Source organism: Leptopilina boulardi, unplaced genomic scaffold, assembly GCF_019393585.1.
Source record: "Leptopilina boulardi isolate dan_hultmark-lab unplaced genomic scaffold, ZJU_Lbou_2.1 LbouV2_151, whole genome shotgun sequence".
Classification (NCBI taxonomy): Eukaryota; Metazoa; Arthropoda; class Insecta; order Hymenoptera; family Figitidae; genus Leptopilina; species Leptopilina boulardi.
This window is the reverse complement of record NW_026137698.1, coordinates 207,228-229,445: the sequence shown is the minus strand read 5'-3', so window position 1 is coordinate 229,445 and position 22,218 is coordinate 207,228. Positions and strand designations below refer to the sequence as shown.

Here is a 22,218-nt window from a genome sequence, read left to right as displayed (position 1 = left end):
ATATATGTGTGAGTTATAGGACATGCTGTAGGAAGGACGACGTCCATTTCCTTAAGGAGGTCGATTAGTCACTCGAAAGTGGCAGTTTCTTTTTTTTTCCTTTTTATCCTTCTTCTCTTCTCTAGTTTCATTCGTCTCACGCCTCGTGTGTCTTTCGACGCTCGTAATTGGTCGTCGCGGCCATTTTCCTCGTTGTCTGTCTTATCGTAGCGAACATTCTCTCTCTCTCTCTCTCTCTCTCTCCGCAACCCATCTAAGGTTATTTATCTTTGATCACTTCGGGTCTCGCTTGGTGTGGAAAAAAAAAGTTTCACGTATTTCCCGTTCATCATTCATTTTATCTTTACAGTGTAATTTTCTTGTGACTGGAAAAATTCGCGTTGGTTTTTAACATTTTTTTTTTTTTTTATCAATATTTTGTATAGAAATCGAACCTAATTAAAAGGAATAATTTTTCCCTGTTTATAATACTTTTGATTGTTAATTTAATAAGACAAAGAAAAAAAAGAGATATTCTAGGAAATTTTACACCAAATACTTTCTATTTGTCAAGAGATAACTCCGCACCGAAATGGGGTGAATTCGAAATAGATCTAATTCATTATATCTTTTCTCGAGGAAAACTCTATTTTTCGGTAGAATGAATTTCGGTCACAGTAGAAGGAAGTAAATTTTGATAGGATCTAGTAACAGATGTCGTGCAAGCTTGAAGTAAATGAATTTCGACCGAATTGCAACAGTATATGTATATATATAGAGTGACTTTCCCTCCCTGTAACCCTGACTTTATTTGCTTGTTCAAGAGATACAACAGAATATGCGTTGAGCTTGCGTGATTAATATATACATATATACGTTGTACACATGACCAACACAATTGTCAATGGAAATTCTATTTAACATTGTATGAGAAATCCAGACAGAGGGAAAGAGAGAGCCACGTGCTACTTATCCTTCTCAATTTGACACGTCCCACTATATTCTATATCACAAACAAATAACATGCACAAACAACAATTTTACATTTTCGATAATGATCGCACTATATTCACGCAGTCAAATATGAATTCTATATACACCATCTAACTAAAGCAATTATTTTGATTCTAAATGATAATGATAATCACATAGAAGTTAAAATACCATATAATAACGCTAATAAGCTGTTTCTGTTTGCTTTATGTAAATACAAACTCAAAATCATTATATACGAAATGCAGTATTCATTTCAAACTTGACGAGAAAATACACTCTTCCCTACCTACAGTCAAAATATCGACTCTGAGTAAATATGTTCCAATTGGAAATTTTCAATTCACTAAACTTATGGCAAGAGTATAAAAAATTCTACGACCCATAATGATATTTTACAGTTTTTTGATATTTCCCTCCTATATAATGATAAAACAATTATAATTTTTTTTTAATTCAAATTTAAATGAATCGTACAAAGTTATGTAATGACGAAACTTTGTTCGTGACTAACCAACATTGAAGCAAGAAGCATCAGATTATTTGAGGATATGGTCTCGAAAGGAGACACTACTCCTTACTCGTGTAAAGGATGAAATTGCTATACATTACGTCGTTGCTTTACTACCGATACTATATAGCGTCGTTCGAAGCCTAATCATTCTCATCACTAAACTTGTTCCACACTTGTGCAACATCTATGTACCTTAACTAAACTTTGTCGAAACATGGTCTTATTGCATGTCTAAGTTGAGAAAAAGAAGAAATTCCAAAAACCACATTATAATTGAAAAATAAAAAAAAACATAACCTCAAAACAGAGTGGCGAATATAACCTCAAAATTTTAACCAATAAGTACCAATTTTTAGCCATCAAATTATTGCCATGACACCAAAGGAATTAAATTCAAAAATTTTCTTTTAGGATCCTAAAAATCGATATCAATTCTTTTTTCATCTATTAAAAAAAAAAAATAAAGTAAGCTAAAAAAAATCTACAATTCCCATATCAAGTTTTATGCTCTTTCTATTTATCGTCCTAGCACCATTTTACCGATATAAATCGACAGATCGTTCGCGTTGAACGCCTCAATGAGTTTCGACAGCTTGCTTTCTATATAGGATATACACATACAAGAGGGGTCTCGACTGGCTTCCCAAGGCGCGTGATAAGACCACGACAAGATGGAGCGAATACGTGTAACTATATATATATATACGTACATAAAGGTTCTCGAGTCTTTTAATGGACCAACCAACCTCTTATAAATCGATGCGCTTCTAATATCCGGTGTCTATACCGGTCCCATTCAATGGTTCATCGCAATGTGATCGTGAGATTGATCATTTTTTATGAGAAAAATTCGAGAGAGAAAGAATTTCAAGAAAGGAGAGAGCGAGAGAGAGAGAGAGGAGTTGAAGAAAAATATGTGCAAAAAAAAGGTTATATGGAATATATTACAAGGTCTTGTGATAAATCCCCCCAAAACTTTACGGATCGTATCTTTTGACCATTCAATGAAAAAATATATAAAATATATATATGACGCGACACGAGAAAAGGTACCTTAGAGGCAAAAAATTTTAGGTTATTTTTAGTGAGAGTTATCTAGATAGAAACTAGATAGTATGTAGATCGTATAACTGTTCTGACCTTTCTAAATAATCTATAAAAGAAACTAGACAGAAAGTAGATAGAAACTATATAGAAACTATATAGAAACTAGATAGAAACTAGATTGAAACTATATAGAAACTAGATAAAAACTAGGAAGTTGTGAAATATTTTCACAAGAGATATTTTTTTCTTTGTTTATTTTTAACCAAAAAATAACGAACATAACCTAAAAATTTTTGCCTCTAAGGTACCTTTTTTCGTTGCGCGTCACATATATATTTTTTTTCGCAATTTTCACACATGTAGACTAAATCTAAACCGCAGTTGGAAATGAGAAACATATTCGAGATATGAACTTTCTTTCCAGAAAATTTCACTCACTGACCATCTTTCTTTCTTTTTTTTTCTTCATTTTTTGTAGAGGAAAAGAATATCGCGAAATCGTCAACTTCAATTCTTTTTTCACAGTAAACTTGGTTGTCTCTTTTTCTATTGCAACGTTTTGATGCACATAAGTTATATCAAAAAGAGATCGTTTTGTGTATCATTTTTAGAAATGATACACGAAACGGTCTCATTTTTTGATGCAAAAAATTTAATCAATTTATATCAATCATGGCCGAATTGAATCGACTCAAAATTGAACGAATTTTTTTCAGATATTTTGGTAATAGTACAATTGCGGAGACCATTTCACTATTTAATTTGAAAATGAAAATAACAGAAAATCAAAGACAATGTGCAATTCGATAATTAAAAAGTGACAGCTTATAAACATAACCTAAAATGCATGAGAAAAAATTTGTCGATAAAATCAATGTAGCCGAGCTTTTTAGAAGGTAGATGGCAGCACTCATCTATTTTCTTTCTTTAAATTTTTTCTGAATCGTTTTTATAAAAAGCAAAACTGCCATCTACCTTCTAAAAAGCTCGGCTACATTGATTTTATCGACAAATTTTTTCTCATGCATTTTAGGTTACGTTTATAAGCTGTCACTTTTTAATTATCAAAATTATTTTATTGTCATTGATTTTCTTTTTTTCATATTCAAATTAAATAGTGCAATGGTCTCCGCAATTGTACTATTACCAAAATATCTGAAAAAAATTCGTTCAATTTTGAGTCGATTCAATTCGGCCATGATTGATATAAATTGATTAAATTTTTTGCATCAAAAAATGAGACCGTTTCGTGTATCATTTCTAAAAATGATACACAAAACGATCTCTTTTTGATATAACTTATGTGCATCAAAACGTTGCAAAGATTTGATGCAATTTTTGGTCTCAATTTGAGACTTTTAAGAAAACTGTGTTACCTACTTTGGAGAAGAAAAAAAGTTAATTCAACTTCTCTGTTCACATGTATATATATATATATATGTATATGGAATATTATATATTTCATCTCGAATGAAATATGACATATATTGATCAGAATTCGGTCAGTGTTTCTTCCTTCGCGCGCGGTCCATATGCCTATTTCTTTTTTACTTCAATTTATTTCCTACTGTAGCCGTATTCGAGGCATTTGCAAATCATTTGTTCCCGATTCACACCAAAACCAATACCAGGTAATTTTTATTGATTAAACCGGACAGAAACCCACTGGAATTCAGGCGCGTCTCGTTGCGAGAAAAGCTACTATTCGTTTGATTTGCATTCAATTCAACGAACAAAAGTGTTTTGCATTTTTTTTTGGTTTTGTTTTGTTTTCTTTTGTCTTTCGACCTCTGACGTCTATAGTCTTTATCACTTTTCAAATGGATTTGAAATTAAAAATAGTTTCCGATTCGCGAGTGAATATATAGTGGGAAAAAAAAAGATGAGAATAAGACTTAAGTAGAATTTTCAAATGTCAACAGGAGTAATATCTTTTATTATCAAAATGTCTTCAGCATATGTGATTTAAGAAGCCGCAAACGCTGTTTCTTTGAGATAAAAACAACCCGCTTTTATGGGACTCCTCCCCCTTTAGAAATTACTTTTGAAGAAACGCACATAAAAGTCAACTAAAGTCATAACATCAGAAGTAGCCTTTTAAGAAACGTATCGTTAATTTATTCACACAGGTATTCAGTTTCGAGTAAGACGCTTAAATAACAGTCACTTCATGACCTTTACAATACCTTCAGTAATTATTTATTAATTATAATTAACAACAGAATTTCATATGTAATTTACTTTAGAAGTAATGAAAAATCATGACTATTCAAGAAAATGGAAACAGCTCTAAAATGGAAGAGAAAGAACAAGAAACACGGAGATTATTATTGTTAACTTAAGCCATTATGAGCACTTTTGTGACAACTCTTTCAAAATTGCGTTGAATATGAGGGTGTATATGGGCACACTATAAAAATCCAAAGGGACTGAATGGTAATCTACATTTTTCTCTTGCTGCATTACCATTGTTTGAATAGCTGGACGACTCGTTCACTCACCGCAGCAATGTTCTCTGCCTAGCAAAAATATGGGAATGCAGTCTGCAGTTAAGCAGATAATATGCGAACGTGAAAAATGTTTGTAAAAACCACGTGAATTATAGTCACATACCATTCACGTTTACCAACCATTCGAAAATTACTAAAAGCCCCCCTCCTACCCTTATCATCCCTCAGCTACACGCTAAAAAAAATTGCTTCAATTACTTATATAATATTCAGATAATTAATAATTACTCCATTATAATTAATCTCCATTACATTTTAGTATTTCTTCTTAAATATCAAAAAAAAAACCTTTTCTTTAAGCGTTAAAAATTAGAAATTTAAAAAAGAAAATTAAAAATAAATAAAATTTAAATACAAAAAAAGGAAAATTTGTTTCGTGTAATTCTTTTTAAATTGTGCCCGAACCGTTGAAATGTAAGTGCAAATAAATAGAAGAAAAAGGCAACTGAAAATTAAACGTGTGCCAAGAGTGAAATCGAAGCAAAGTCCACTTGCAAAATGTTGTCGACGACTCGATACCTCTCGCAGTCGAAATAGGTACCGAGACCAACCTGCCAGAATCTACCAATCTACCTCACGTATTTCAATGGTATTAGAGTTCGACTGCAAGCAGATCGATACCGACTGCATTTCTCTCTGCAAAGTCCAAAAGCTTCGAAATGCATATAGAAAGAGTGCATATGCTTATAAAACCCTTTGAATTTTCATACCTTGCAATATACCGTCTTCAAGATATAATCTTACATCAGAATCTTTCTGCAGATATATATATATTGAAAGAATCTGAATCGTATTATAAAAATCTAATAAATTGACTCTCTTGTAAAGTGAGCGCGCACCATAAAAATTACTTTTCCTTTTATATACCATTTACTACTGGCTCTCTCTCTCTCTCTCTCTCACTCTCGTATTTCCCTTTTTAGTACTGACGACATTTCCGCAAAGTACCTAGTCGTTGAAATAAAATTTGCATGTAGCAAATTAAATACCTGTTATTTCGTGTGTTGCTTGAAAAAGAATCGATTTTCACGTTCTTATCCAAGACACTAAGTTCCGTTATTAAATAAAATTTATACTATTATCATGAGAATTTTCCATCCAATAAGAATAACCGAATACTATAAAATATACTATAGAATACCATAAAAAAGAAATAAAATAAAATTGATAATTTTACTAGAAATTTTTTGTGAAAAGTTGTTATCTTTACGCCTTCAGTGACTAGCAATAATAACAAGTAGTAATTATTACTTTCATTTTCGCGAAAAAAAACGGTAAGGGGATAAACCCAAAAGAATAAAAAAAAAAAAAGGACATTCTCCTGCTGGGTGTGTTATACTCTGTTATAGTTGAACCTTACATCCAGACCGTTATGGAGTTCCATAATCCTGGGTCGACTCCGAAGTGCTCCTTATCCTAAGTTCTGACGACGCTAATGTTCACCTCCTAACGACGACGAGTGGTTCACCTCCATCCCCTATATATTCAGAGTTCCTTTCCAGCATATCCTTCGAAGGATGAATTTCTATATATCTCTCTCACTCTCTCTCTCTCTTCCCCTTCCAATGACATTGAAATCGACGAAAATTACGCAGGAGCTGAGTGAAACTTCGTCTAGGGCAAAATGAAGACAACGAGAATCATTTTCAACTCGAATCACTTTGAATAATTGAGACAACACTTGGAAATCCACGGGGATAAAGAGAGATGAGCTAGAGATGAGCGAGAGAGAAGGAGAGATTTATCTAATCTTTTCTCGATGCAATTCATCCGGAAATTTTTAAGTTTTTAAACTTCATTATCTAGGTAGCAAATCCAAAATCCTATATATGGAACCATTCAATTATCAAGTCATGTTGAAAATAATTGGAAAAATTAAAATATTCATGAAGAATAAAAAGAAAGATCTTTCTAAATAATCTACATAGAAACTAGAATAGAATCTATATAGAAACATATTGAAAGGGATATTGAACAAATCCTAATATATCATCAAAATAGTGAAAGGAAAAAAATTCCCCCAACTAAATAGATCAATAGCGAAGATTCTTAAGAAATGAAATACCTTTTTCCTAAAGTCTATAATCCTCATCACGAATTAATCGACATTTCATTCGAGCTTTCTCGCTCTCCCTCTACACAGAAAAGAAATTTATTTGAGTCAAATAATTAGTTACTTGACTATCTATCATCATATAAATATTTATTTGTTTTAAATATTTATTATTTCTAGACACTTGAACTATGTGTAAACTATCAAGTTTCTAGATAGTTTAACTAAGTGGAAACTATCTAGTTTCTGGATAGTTTAACTAAGTGGAAACTATCTAGTTTCTGGATAGTTTAACTAAGTGGAAACTATCTAGTTTCTGGATAGTTTAACTAAGTGGAAACTATCTAGTTTCTAGATAGTTTAACTACGTGGTAACTTTTCTAAATAGTTTAACTATGTGGAAACTATCTAGTGCATTTATAGATTATTTAGAATAGGTTTCAAAATAGGTTTAGAATAGGTTTACACTGAAAAAAAATCGTCAGCCATATTGATTTCGCCATTTTGTTTTTTTAAGAATTAATAGTCCATTAGAGTTTTCTATACTTTTTACTTTCACACTGTGGTCGCAAAACTTTTCGATATACCCGCCATCGTCATCGATAACCAAAGCTATTCATCTTCGCGAAGCTCCAGCACCTTCGTTGCACACTATCCGTGAGGCAAACCACAAATTCTGGAAAGGGGAATGAAAGCGTGATAGATAGCATTATTTGAGTTACACAATCAAGTGAACCACTGCTGCGCACGTTCAATCGTCGCAAAACCAAATTCGCTACAACGAAATTCAACCATTCTCATCAACTACACTAAAATCACAACTAACAATCGCCTTTGAATTGAGAAGAAAAATTTTCTCCGATATTAAAAAAATTAAAGAAACTATCATAAAAATTCTAATCAAAGTTTGAACTTTGAATTATATCATTTTTGATCTAGAAACATTTTCATGTCAGATTAAAACTTGTTTACAACATAAATTTCACTTCCAACAAAAAAAACTTACTTCTTATTCTAGAATACACAAATTATTATTTACCTTAACACATTTTGCTGTTGAATCTACCTCTCAATTAACTTCACTCAGAAAAGGTGAAAAAAAACCGAAATGTATAACTCTCGAGAGCATATGCAAAACATGACCTTATCTATTTTTCAGTTTATTAGAAATATTACTATCTGAAAACTCATACCATGCTTTAATTTACAAAATTAGAACACTTTGTGAGACATTTTAAGAGTAAACTACATATAGAAACATAAAATTATTATGTTAGGAAAATGAATTACAAAAGGCAACATACACGCCAATATAGTGGTGAAAATGAAAATGAGTTGTAACGTTCCAAGTGTAAATTACATTATTAAATTGATCCTAATACAGAAAAAAAGTATAAATTTGAAATAAAGATACTTTAGAATTATTATCTACCATTTTTTTGAAAATCTAATTTTTTCCCATTTTTACAAAAAGATTCAAAATTATTATTTATTGTATCATTTCATCAAATATATATATTTTTTGAATATATGTCAACTCGTAACAAGATTTTCATATATAGGAACATGAAATCTCAAATTTATATTCACATATATTACAAAAAAAAAAATATATATATATATATACATGAATTTCTCTTGAACAAAATCGTTGATTCTATAGAAAATCCTTAAAGTTCGTCGCCTCTTTCAACTCGACTGCTATACACAGTTCCTATGGCAAACCATTCTATATTTGCACTTGTCGAGAACGAGCGACGGTATCAAATCATAAACAAATAGCCAAGTAACGAGATGCAAACAGCCATGACACAACATAGTATACACGAATGGGTCAAACTAAGGTATATGGAGAGAACGAACCTGCAACGGGACCGCACTGTCCTGTTCTACTTTGTTTATATCGTATACTGTTTCGCATACGAAAATAGAACTGATATGCGAACCAAAGACAATGTGAATTTTAGTAATTTGCCAAATTTATCAAATCAACAAATAAAGAAAAATAACAATTCAACCGAAATAAACAATTTGCATTCACATCATAGATGAGCTTTAAAATTTCACAATGACAGGATTTATACTATCCAGTTTCTAGATGCTTAAACTATATGGAAACTATCTAGTTTGTAAATACTACTTACTGCTAGATACTATCTAGTTTCTGAATACTTGAACTAAGTGGAAACTATCTAGATTCTAGATACTTAAACTATGCGGAAACTAAGTTTCTAGATACTTATATAGGTACTAGTTTCTGGATACTTGAACTATGTGGAAACTGTCTAGTTTCTCAATACTTAAACTATGTAGAAACTATCTAGTACATCTAGATGATTTAGAAAGGTCTGGACAGTCATTCTATCTAGTTTCCAGATACTTAACTATATAGAAACTGTCTATAAATTTATCTTATATAAATCACATACGGAAGTATAATATTCTTATGCATGAGATAAGCGATCCTCATATATGACAATTGAAAAGTCGTCAAAGTTAATTTTGTTAATTATAAAGTTAGGAATGATGATTGTAGAGAATTATATTCTCTAAGTCGCTATATATATGGTAGTACTTTTCCTACTCTAACCATAACATGACGGAAGTTTATTCTATATATATATATATATATATAGATGCATTCACAAGCTTCGCAGCAAGAACGAAGCCACGTCTACTTCACCCTCAGCGATCCTAGTATTTTGCAGGTTGTACTAACCGAGTACAAACGTCAGAAGCAACATCCCTCCATTATACGTATATATCCCATAACGCGACGTTACAAGCCATTAGAGGCTAAATTTCACCTTCCTACCAGATATATATACATCCGCCATAATCTTTAATCGTTATAATAAAAAAAATATATAATAGAAAAAAATATAAAACCAACCAGATGATTCACAAAATTCCTAATGTTGTCATATATCTTTATAAAAAAAAAAATATTCTTTTCAAGTCAATAAACTAAAGTGTTAAAGTGTCACTTTAAATCTTTTTAACCTTTTCAGGTATACATTTTTATATATTATAAAAATTTGTATTCAGAAAAAAATTTGAAACCAAAGTTTGGTTGAATCAACTGAATACACAGAAAATTAAAAGGCATTAAAATAAGCTGCAACGCTTATAATTTTAATCCAATTTTGCTTATTTTAATCTATTTTGGTATTAAAATAAGCAAAATTGGATTAAAATAATAAGCGTTGCAGCTTATTTTAATGCCTTTTAATTTTCTGTGTAAACTTTATAAAAAATTATTTTAAAAAATATTTTTTAATTCATTTTAAGAACTAAAAAAAACAACTATCATGTAATAAATATGAAGAGAGTAGTTCCGCTCTCTCACTCTCTCTCTCTCTGTGATAGCAGAGTGCAAAAAAAATATCTGAATATTGAAAAATAAGTAAATATAAAATCTCGGAAATAACGCTAGCGCAAAATAGTGTCGACGAGTGCAAAATTGAAAACATCCATTCTCAATTTTTCGGATACCTTCTCTTTCGAAAATGAAGTCGGGCCTTCATATTTCACGTCAGTTTTGGTCGATATACGAAAACCTTCATTTTCCCCCAGTTCAAGCTCGATGTTCTGACGAAATAAACGATATTATCTTTCTACTCCCGTGAGTGCCAGTTATATGAACACAATTTATTCATGTACATATATAGCGTCAGACTTTTATTGATTTAATGTTTTGCAATACAACATTTTATAAAAACAATTATAAAATTACAAAATTATAAAGTTATAAAATTTAAAAATTTAAAAATTATGAAACGAAAAAAATATTTTCAAATTAAAATCTATATAATGAAAAAGTTATATAACTTTTAAGATAGCCTAAAATATTTAATTTTTATAACATTCGTGAAACAAATTAATCAAACATTTATTATTGCAATATATTTTACAAAGGGGAATATAACTTTACAAATTTTGCACTGTACGAGGAAATATTAGATATATTTACTCATGGAAGCTTTGAATTCTGAGCAGGAGATTGAGAGAATAACAATGAACTAGACGTTTATGTGTTCAATGAAAACTTTGAATGTTCAAACTTGTGTATAGAGAAATTACACCTCAAGTTTTGGTGAAATGGACATTGTCGATGCCAAATGCAATTGACACATGTAACAAGTGTGCACAGATTTTACAAATTAACAGTATTACCAACCAGCAACAAGTTAATTTTAGAAAATTCAAATTACAATATTATTATTACAAAAAGGAAGTGTGCAAAAGAAGGAAAAACTATATTTAAATAGCAAAATATATATAACAAAACATTTAAAATTCTTGTAAATTCAACGCATTGCTTTGAGATTTTTTTTATGCAAAATATTGTAGACAAACTCTCAAAAGGGTTCTCTGGATGAATAGAGTCCTTTTATAAACAAATAGTAAAACATTCCAGAAGCTTTTACCATTTTCTTAACAATTATACACAAGAGGTACTTTTTGAATTTCTCTATAAAATGCTCTACCTACATTCCTTTCGTAAAAATTTAGCACACTATTAATTATTATTATTATTATTGAATCATGAAATAAAAATAATGAAATTGTGTTAAATAAAAATTCTAAGAAATTAATATTAGAGCTTAGAGTTTTAGAGAAAGAATTTAAAATAAAATAAATGTTTTTAAAAAAACAAAACATTAAAACAAGAAAAGCGACTCGTGAAAAAACAAAAAATGGTAATATCGAAACGAACTCGAGACCTATACCAGTCAATCACTGCTGTGACGTCGAGTTTTCAGCGCGTAACGCTATAGAAAATATAGTCACTTTAAAAATCGCAAGCTCCTACATGGAAAACGAATATCGGTGCCGCGATTTATCACCCGTTTAACGCTAGTATCCGCACGCGATCGGGAAGATTGAAGCCTTTCAACGGCGGTGTGAGGAAAGAGAGGGGGGGAGGAAGGGGTACGAGCATCACGAAATTAATGCGTTCCATCGGCTCCCCCTTTTACAGATGCAAATGTTCTCTATCTACACCTGAATTAGGATTTGTAGACACGACCATGCACACAGGGTGTGTTACCAACAGCTTCTTTATTGAGATGTATCAATATAAACACTTATTTTTATCCTTTAATTTAATCCTTATTTGGCCAAATAGTTGACCTAATAATTTGATCTAATTCTCATTTGGCCTAATCATTCTGTAACCTAATTGTTATTTGGCCTAATCGTCACTTGACCTAATTTTTATGCCGAACGGAGTTTAGGTAACATAAGAATTAGATCACGTGACAGTTAGGCCAAATAACAATTAGGTTACAAAATGATTAGGCCAAATGAGAATTAAATCAAATTATTAGGTAAACTATTATAAGTCAACTACTATAGGCCAAACAAGGATTAGATTAAATAAAGTTTAGTTCCGTAAAATATTCTCCAGATTATTAACGTCTGGAAGTTGATCTAGATTTTTTCAACTTTCCATCGATGTCCTAAGTAAAAATTATGTAACTCTGATCACTGAACGATTCCTCATAACTAACTTCTCACTTTGTCACTGTCCTACTGAGTTCCTCTGTGGAAATTGTTAAATCAAGAATAGATCCATAGCTTTTACGTGTACTAGTGGGTTTGATGACCCTATTAATCATTACTAAATCATGTTCAGCCATCCACTCTGCAATGAGCTCACCCCTTCTGTCTGTCCAAGATGTAAATTTATCACTAAATTCACCTACAATTATCGCGTTTTCTGACTATGGTTTTTTCTATTTTTCCTTCAATAGTATTTTTAATTTAGTTAACATATCAAAAGTGGTTACAATCAATGGAAGTTTATCAACGATTGTATATAAATTTTGAGATAATATTTATTTCAAAAAAAAAATATTTGATTTAAAACAATATAATTTTTTAAAACAACAGAAAGATTACTATTTTTTTTTTTTTATTTTTGTTTAAGAACATTGCACAACACACATATACACATACAACCTGTGCGCACGAATATAGAGGCAACGATAGCACAAAAAAGTCTTTTATTTTTTACGTGGAAAAAAAATTGAGCGAAAAAAGAACCATTATACTTCAACCACAATTCACGTTTCAAACCAAACTTGCAAACTCGACACTGGAAATTTCCGAATAAAATAAATCGCAGAATGAAAAGTGTCTGCTCGAGTTTTTATTTCAGAATGATTTAAAATTCTACTATTCGTGTTCGATAGCCGAATGATAACGAAACTCCCTTAAATTATTATTGACCTGACCTTTACGTTTAAATATACAAACATCTTATGTAATGAAACGATTTTTTTTTATTTTCGAATTTATTTTATAATATAAAAACTTTAACTTCACTTTCACTCCACTACTAAAGTCCTTTCACTTCATCACTTTGTAGTGAATAAAGTAAAAATCGAGTAAAAGTGAAGTGAAAGTGAAGTGAATATAGAGTTAAAGTGAAGTCAAGTTACAGAATCTAAATTTTGTAGCATATTATTTTCGGTAAAAAAATCTTGAGATTTTCTTGTTTATGAAATTCTATAGAACAAAAATTACCATTGTTTAAAAATACAATCTTTTACCGCACCTTAAGAAGAACAGAATGACAAGAGCTGCGAAAACCCTACTTAAAGAATGAAAATCTCTTCTAGAGTGTACGTTAAAACGTAATCGATGTTGAGTGAAGAATAGAATCGAAACAAGATGTTAGTCCAAACGTGATTTCCATCTTTTATCTCCTGCTTTTTCTCGGTTTCGTTCTTTTTATTCCCCTATCTCTCTCTCTCTCTCTCTTTCTTTCTCTTTTTTTCGAATGAAAAGAGTGATACGATGTATTTGTCCGCGGATAAGGTCGCGTTTGTCTTCTTGAATACGCTTTTCCACCCACAAATTCAGCCAAGCAAAGATGGTTTCAAAATCCCCCTTCTCCTCTGTCTCATTTACTCTTTTCGCTTCTCAGTTATTCAATCCCTATATTTTGTCCTTTTCTTATGCTTTTGCTTCTAGAAATCCCCAGCTCGTATTAGTTACGCTCGTTGAACTTCTTTCTTAGCGAATTTCCATCTTGGACGCAGACGGCATTAAGTAGCTATAGAACAACTTTTGCACTGGTTGCTTCGCGAGTAAATGAAAACGAGTGATTTAACGAATGGTAAACGCGGGCGACACAATGCATATGGTGAGAAAAAAAATAAAAGAATCGTATGGAAAGAAATTTTTTTCTACTCATATAATAATGAAACTTTGAAAAAATGATTAAAAAGATATCAGCCAATATCGATTTCTATTCGATTGGACACCGACCATCAGGTGGTGAATTGTTCGAATCTGGTGTGTGCGAGAGCATTGTACACACGTCTCTCGAAATCAATTTTCCCTCTCAAGATTTACGACTCGCGAACATCTTGTTGAAAATAAATGAGGGCTACACTTTCAAACGATTTTACTTGATACACTTTGTTCACTTCGGAATATGAAAAATGGTTTATTCGGATTATACATTTAGATTTAGATTCCACTAGCATTTGTTCAAAAATATTATTCATTTTATTCTCTGACGGGTTTTTGATTTATTACGAAAAATCCGTTTTCGTGAGAAATTTTCCACGGAAAATAACGAAGATGAAAGAAATTTATATTTTTTTTCTTTTTTCTAAAAAAAAAAGAAAAGAAGATATTAAATAATTCATTCCTTGAGAAAAGTACTAGTCAAGAGTGGATTTCAAGTAATTCTACAAATCTTCAATATACATATACATATATCTATATATATATATAGCATAGGGATATAAAAATCGAGAAAACTTTTATTGAGACGGAGTTTGAATATTAATTTTTCAAGATAAAAGGAATATTCCCTCCTTGGGAAAATACTCATTTTCCGGTAGCAAAGTGACAATGAAAATTTCCTGTAATCATTTCTCGATCGAAGAATTGAAACGATATCATAACATCTCTTTTTCTAAAACTAATATTTTTCAAGTCATTTCACAAAATGTGCGTTTAAATGGACGCTACTATTCTATAATATATATTGATAAGAGTAATCCATTTGGTTTCGAGAAAATTCTCTTCAACAATGGAAACGTAGAAAACAAAGAAAGAAAAGAAGAAAATATCCTAAAACAACATTTTCACATTACTATTCAAAACTGCGCAGCAGCGTTCATTGCTTAATAAAATGAACGTGTTTCATCGTTTTTCAGATTCATTTTTTCCCGCATTTATTTCGATTACAAACGACTATGTGCATGTGGAGCGATATTTAATAAAAATTTATTGAATTTACTGAAATTGAATTGAATCCTATATATATGAGTAGTATTATTCAAAAAAAATTCTAAACTTTTCATATAATTTTAATTTAACAAGGCTGATTCGTTTCTGGAATATCAATTCAAAAAAAAGAAAAAAATATCGGACCGGGACTTCCGTTCACACAGACAGTATGAAATATATTTATTTTGTGAAATGTTTTTTATTTACTTTAATATTCATTTCATTTTTAGCAATATTTTGATTTTTTTTTTTTAATAACGTAAATAAAATCATAATTTCAAATAATCTACTAACGGAAATACACCAACGGATCGATTGTGTAATTTCACTTTTACTCTCACTTTCACTAATTATAATTTTCACTCTCACTTTCATTATAACTTTATATTCAAATTTTCACTAATTCCTAATCATTGGAAGTAGAAATGAAAATGAAAATAGAATTAGTGAAAGTGAAAGTGGAATTACATAATTAAACTAAATTTCAATAGATAAAAAATTGAAGAAATCAAGTAGAAATTTTTTCCCTAAATTTATCAGCTTTTTTCAAAATTAAAAAATTTTATCTTCACGAAAATAGAGTTATATTATTTACGATAACTATAAAAATATAAACACGTTTCCAGAAATAGATTTAAAAAAAAAAACAAAATTGCAAACAATAATTTCCTTATTCGTAAAACGCATAAGAAAGTAGATGAGAAGAGGCATAAAAATCTATTTGCTCGTTGCACAGCGTTCGTTCAAGTGTTAAATGGAAATTCCAATAGCATTTCACAGCCTTTCTTTCTTTGGTTTCTCATAAATCGATTTCGCGGCACTGTCACGTTTTTCAAACATTTTGATAGTGCGGTATTTCAGTCGTGTTTGCGAATATTATATACTGCAGAGTCTACCCACAATAACAAATTACCGAAGCAGGTTCGCGCATCGATGGCAATAAATCCTTCTCACACGGGCTTTTCTTCCTATATAGTTCTATATATATGTTTATAACAGTAATAGCCAACAACTACTATCTCACTTTTTACTATATACTTTCTCTTTTTTAACCCCTTTGAATTTTCATTCCTATTTCTTAAAAAAAAAACACAGAAATATAAGAAACTTAAATTTTCTATTAAAAACTTTTTTAAATTACAATTTAAATAAATTTTAAATATTTTTCAAACAGTTTTATCACGATTTATTGAAAATATTTTAATGTAGACAAAAAACTATTGTATAATAATTTACCTTCATATAAAATTAACATTAATTAATTCACAAATTTTAAAACGACGCAACTATTCCATTTATATATTATTCAATGCAATAGAATTTTTAAAGAATATATTTCTCAAATTCACAATATTTTTATATTCGATGTTACATGTATTGAAAATGAAATTATCGACATTTGGAAACGAAAAATTAAATTTATAAGGGAAGAAATAATTTAATATATATGTAATATAATAGGTAGTAAAAGAGATAAATTATATATTTTAAAAAAACTTTTATCTTTTTAATTAAATGATTTTAATATTCAAAACGGAATTTTTAATTTAATTAAATATTACACCGAAAAATACTTAATCAGTTTTACTAAAGCTGTATTCATTTTCCTAAAATTAAACTAAAAGATATAATCCAATGTTTAATTTTTAATAACCCCTTTATTGAAGCACTTTTTTAAAAGTATTTTTAAATAAATATTTTTAAAAACTGCTTCAATAAAGTTATTAAAATTATTATTAATTATTAACATTTTTTTAACTTTTATTAGAAAAAAATAACTTTTAATTTGAAATTTAAAAATTCGAATCCCTTAAAATTATATTGCATTATAATTCAGCTAATTTAAAATTCATTTAAATTGTAATTTTCTTATATTTTCCCAAAAATTCTCAAACAAAAAAACCGGACCAAATCTGATGCTATTGAATATTTTCTAAATAATCAAACATTAATTTTTCATCATCAAAAATAGATTAAGAAAGGAAAAAGAAGAATAAATTTTCCAGAAATGCATTGACGTGAGGAGGCTTAAAAAGATCAACATGCTGATGTTGTTAATGCGGGTGTCAACAAGTGATACGTGGTAAAGAAACTATAATCCAATAAGGGTTGCTATAATACACGTCACTCACTAAAAAAAAAGCGGAAAGAGAGAGAAGAGAGAGAGAGAGAGAGATCCTTCTATGAGCTGCTGGCACCCAGTTCCTTTATCTTGAATTTTACCAAAAGGGCAGGAGGTGAAATTTGTGACATTTTTCTTTACCTTCAAAGTGAATAGAATAGAATCTTAAACAAGTTCACCTGTTATCATCTCTTTGAGAGTGAAAAAAAATTAGATGTAAAAGACAAGTTGGTTTTTTTTTGCAGATTATTTTTAATCTCCTTTCATCATATATATATTGATAATTGCATTCACAAAGATTAAAAGCTTATGAAAGCGTCAAAGAAACTTAATAAATTTCCATCATCATGATAATATTTCATCAAAAAATTAGATACATATATATAGAGAGAGATAAAAATTACTTCCTTCAAAGTATACTTAAATATATTAGTAAGTAAAAGATTTAATTAACACTTTCATTATGTATATTTAATATCTAAATTTTTTAATATTTTATTATATATATATATGGAAATTTTTAATTAATATCCTTTTTAATTAAAAATGATGTATAGGAACAACACACGTGTTGACATCTAGTGGTGAATAGTGAAACTTTTTCATAGATAAAGCAGAAAATTGAAAATGCAGATAAGGTAGGAATTCCATAACCAAAATGCAAATGCAGATAAGGTAGGGATTACAAAAAAATCCAGATAAGGTAGAAATTTCTCAATCAGATATAGATAAAGAAGAAAAACAATTTATCAGAAAATTGTACATTGACAATTGTCAATGAAGAATCCCTTCATTTTTTAATGCATATAACATTAAAGTTCTATCATAAGAGTATATGAAACGACGGCCTTGATATTTGACGATTCATAGTCACAATATATACAGTCACAAACCTGCATTCAACAGACTGATTTTGCGATCAGTTCACCAGGCACAGATGGTTCTGTGTCTGCATTTGACAAACGTAAAAATTAATGTCTGGGGGCGTATTAAAACAAATAAAATAATGTGCGTGCAATGTTTATTTATCTCGGGCAAATTTTTCACTAGTGATTCGTGATGATTTTTTTTAAATTAATAATATTCAAAACGTCACCAATTATTATTATTATTCCCTGCTAATATTCAGGATATTGTTCTAAAGTATATATATAATTATTCAAGGATTTTTAGTGTATACCCCTCAACTACACTGTGCATCCAACTAAATATATCAACAATGTCCAATTATCGTTAATAAAAAAAAAAAAAGTTACGAGTGTCGTTTTACATCAAATAAAAAGAAAAGTCATGGAAGCTGTCAATGGAGAACTCGAGACCAAGTACCAGAAAATTGCTACAGAATATTCCAAGGCTAGTATCAAAATACATCTATTATTTATACATTAAACATTTAACAATTACTTCCAATTAATATATTTCTCATTTTGTTACCTACTTTTGCATTAATACTCTAATTCTTTAATTGACGTCAAAAAAAAAAAAAAAAATTAACACCCGAAAAAAATATCAAACCTAACCTCTTAGTTCTTTATAATGAACCAACATTTATTTTTATTAAAATACTATTTTTAGTCTTAAAAAAACTATATTGTAATCTTTATTTTATCAGAAAAATTCCTAACATATTTATTTTTCATTATCACAATATAGATTCGTGCACAAGCAAAAATTTTAAAAACAGCTGTTATTGAAGAACAAACACGAAATGCAGATATACGTGAACAATTAAAAGAAAAAGAAGTTGAACTTCGTCGTGCTGAACAAGAATTAGACAGTCTTTCATTTCGCAATCAACAACTCACTAAACGAATTACTGTACTCCAAGAGGAATTAGATAAAACACAATGTAAGCCTAAAAAAAATCGAAGTAAATCCTCAGAGAATAAGACTCAAGCACCAAATTCACAAAATCATCATATTCTTGATGAGGAATTTCAAAAGAAAATTATCGAAAATGCTCAATTATTATCGCAAATTGCCGATAAAGATAATGAAATAGATGCATTAAGAGAGGAGATTAAATTTTTTGAAAATAAATTAACACAATGTGAAAAATCGAAATTAGCATTAGAAATACATTATCGTGAAATTATTGATAAATTTGAACGTGAACGTGATGATTTACAAAGAAAATTAAGTGAAAAACAAAGACAAGAAGAAACTGTTTCGTGGTCAAGTGGCGAGGGTAAACGTGAAGGATGTGATTATGATTTAAGAATAGGAATAACAAATCATCGTCAAAATAATAATAATAACAATAATAATGATCATTCACCATTATCATCGCCTTCAGCATCAAGACGTTCATCAAAATCAACATTAGAAATGGGACCAAGAAAACTTTGGCCACCAACACAAGAAGAAAGTAGCGATGATTATGATTTTACAAAACCATTGGAACTTGAAAAGGAATTAAATCATTGGAAAGCGCAATATAATATTCTAAAATTAAAATACGATGAAATTATTGAGAAGGATCATATTGAAACACATATGGCTGATAATGATTCTTTACAGCCTATTGAGATTAATAATATGGTAATTTTTATTTAATTATATATTAAACTAATTTCTAATAATTCATTCAATTTATTTTGGATTTTAAAAATATTTTTTTCAATTTCAGATTGGGAGATTAACAACACCATTTGCTGTTCCGGAAGAAATTGAGGCGAGGGAAGCAAAAATTAGAGAATACTTTTTAAGAGAAATAGATAAACTTGTTACGGAAAAACATCTTTGCCACGTGAAAAATCTAGCAATCGCTACTAACGTAAGTGAAAATTAATTACATACTTTAAAAAAAATCATAATAGAAATTTATTTTCAATTTACTAAAAACGTAATTATAATTGAATGAACTTTTTAAAATTCAAAATTATTATTTTTTCCAGAACGAAGTGATGAACGTTCATTTAGATACAAGCGAGGCAAAAAGGGAAAAATGTGAAACAGAATTAAAGGAGGCACTCTCAAATTGGAATAGATTGCAAGAGGATAAAGAGGTTCAAGAAGGAAATTATAAATTTCAATTAAGTACTATGAGTGAACATCTTGCCAATATGAATGAAAAATTAATTCAACAAACCGAAGAGATTCAACAACTCAAATTTGAGCTCTCGAACAAAGTATGAACAAGAGGAAAATCTAAAATATTCTAAATTAAAAATTAAAACCACATATATATATTAATATATTTCATTTTTTATTTTTCAGAACACTAAAAGGGGAAAATAAAAGACTAACATTAAACACAAGTGTCGATTTAATCGGCAATCTGACACATTCCGTGATAAAAGAAAAGAAAATGCTAACCAACTTTTATGTACATATTTAAAAAAAAAAAAAATTACTAAACAGATGACTAGCAATGAATTCGATTCTGCCGATCTTTACACTTGTAGTTATCTTTTGAATTCGATGTTTTTATTTATAAAATAATAAATAAATCTCTAAATGTTTACGTAACTTATTATTATTAACCAGTCACATTTTCTCAACAAATGAAAAAAATAAACCAGTTTTGTCTATACTTGGATCCAAAGAAAAATAGTAAATGAATTAATTAATATTTCCTTATTTAGACTACAATTTACAAAATCATGAAAATTAAAATACTTTCGTGTCTGCGAAAACATTTTTTTTTCCCCATAACAAAAAAAATTGTATTCATTTTACAATTTTTTCAAAATAACAGTAAACAAAAGTTTCTATATAAAATAGAATTTCACGAAGAATAAATTTGAAATATCAATATTGTTATTTCAAAAATACTCTCTCTATATATATACATATATTTAAAATATAGATTTTTTTATTTAAAAAATATTTTCAATAATCACTTTTTCTGGACGCAGAGAGAGAGAGAAAGAAGACTAAAAATTCGTGAAATTAATCTAATTTTACTGCAAAACTAACGCCACAGCTGCATCCTTGTTCCGCTAAAGGATTATTCGTTATTCTAAAGGCTGAACGAATTAATTCTTTATGATATTCTACAGTTGCGCCTTTTACAAATTCTAATGATGTTGGATCTATCACTATTTTTGCCCCATCTTTCAGGAAAATTCTGTAAATTGAAATCTATCAATATTTCAATATTCTAAAAACAACTATGAAAAAAGAACAATCACAGAATTGCTACGATTGAAAGAGGTTTTTTTTTTTTAATTTTCAATCACAGTAGGATTTCTGTATACAGCAATAAATGTTGCTAATTACTTATCGTCATCCTGAATAGTCGAATCCAAATCAAATTTATATTGAAATCCAGAACAACCTCCACCCTCGACTGTTACTCTCAAACAAGCTCCATTTTCCGAAATTTCTTTTAAACGTTTTACACAACTGTCGCTAATAATAAGAGCATCCTCAGATGTATTAACAGCAGCTTTGGCTGATGAATTACGTTGAATTGAAAGAGGAATATTTATCCTTGGTGGCCTTAAAGACAAATTAATAAACTTTAATACAACAAAAATGAAACTCAATCGATTACTCTATTCAGAAAATAATTTTGTACTTTTTTTTCTTACTTAAAAAAGATAATTATTAATTTTATTTAAAATCCAGTTATATTTTATTTAGAAAATAATTTTAAGAACTGAAAAATATTTACATTTAATACAAATACAAAATTCAAATAATTTCAATACTTTTTTTTAGATATTGATTATATTTTAAAAGAATATTATTCTTTTGATAATCAAGTGACAAATAAGAAATATCGAAATATAGGTTA

General features: G+C 29.3%; 2 protein-coding genes and 1 long non-coding RNA gene across 12 annotated transcripts in view; 1 reads left to right on the top strand and 2 right to left on the bottom strand.

The window, feature by feature from the left end:
- The window catches only part of LOC127276710 (uncharacterized), a 119,101-nt gene that overhangs the window by 91,802 nt on the left and 5,081 nt on the right, over positions 1-22,218 (bottom strand). The window lies entirely within an intron of this gene.
- Positions 1-22,218, bottom strand: part of LOC127276707 (iron-sulfur cluster assembly 2 homolog, mitochondrial) — a 345,592-nt gene that overhangs the window by 323,025 nt on the left and 349 nt on the right. For 8 of the 9 annotated variants that reach the window (XM_051297328.1, XM_051297327.1, XM_051297326.1 and 5 more), the window contains exons 2-3: positions 21,699-21,920; positions 21,347-21,546 (exon numbers count right to left, since the gene is read on the bottom strand). In XM_051297328.1, the coding sequence (XP_051153285.1) occupies positions 21,369-21,546; positions 21,699-21,920 (400 nt within the window). In that variant the 3' untranslated portion in view covers positions 21,347-21,368. Of the gene's footprint in view, positions 1-20,663; positions 21,547-21,698; positions 21,921-22,218 lie in introns of those variants that run through there. The other variant, XM_051297320.1, reaches the window with a different exon arrangement.
- Positions 18,299-20,940, top strand: LOC127276698 (protein phosphatase 1 regulatory subunit 21). Its single transcript, XM_051297308.1, has 5 exons — positions 18,299-18,827; positions 19,128-20,015; positions 20,104-20,250; positions 20,372-20,605; positions 20,694-20,940. Exons 1-5 carry the CDS (start codon positions 18,765-18,767, stop codon positions 20,712-20,714), a joined length of 1,353 nt encoding a protein of 450 aa, XP_051153265.1. The 5' UTR covers positions 18,299-18,764; the 3' UTR covers positions 20,715-20,940.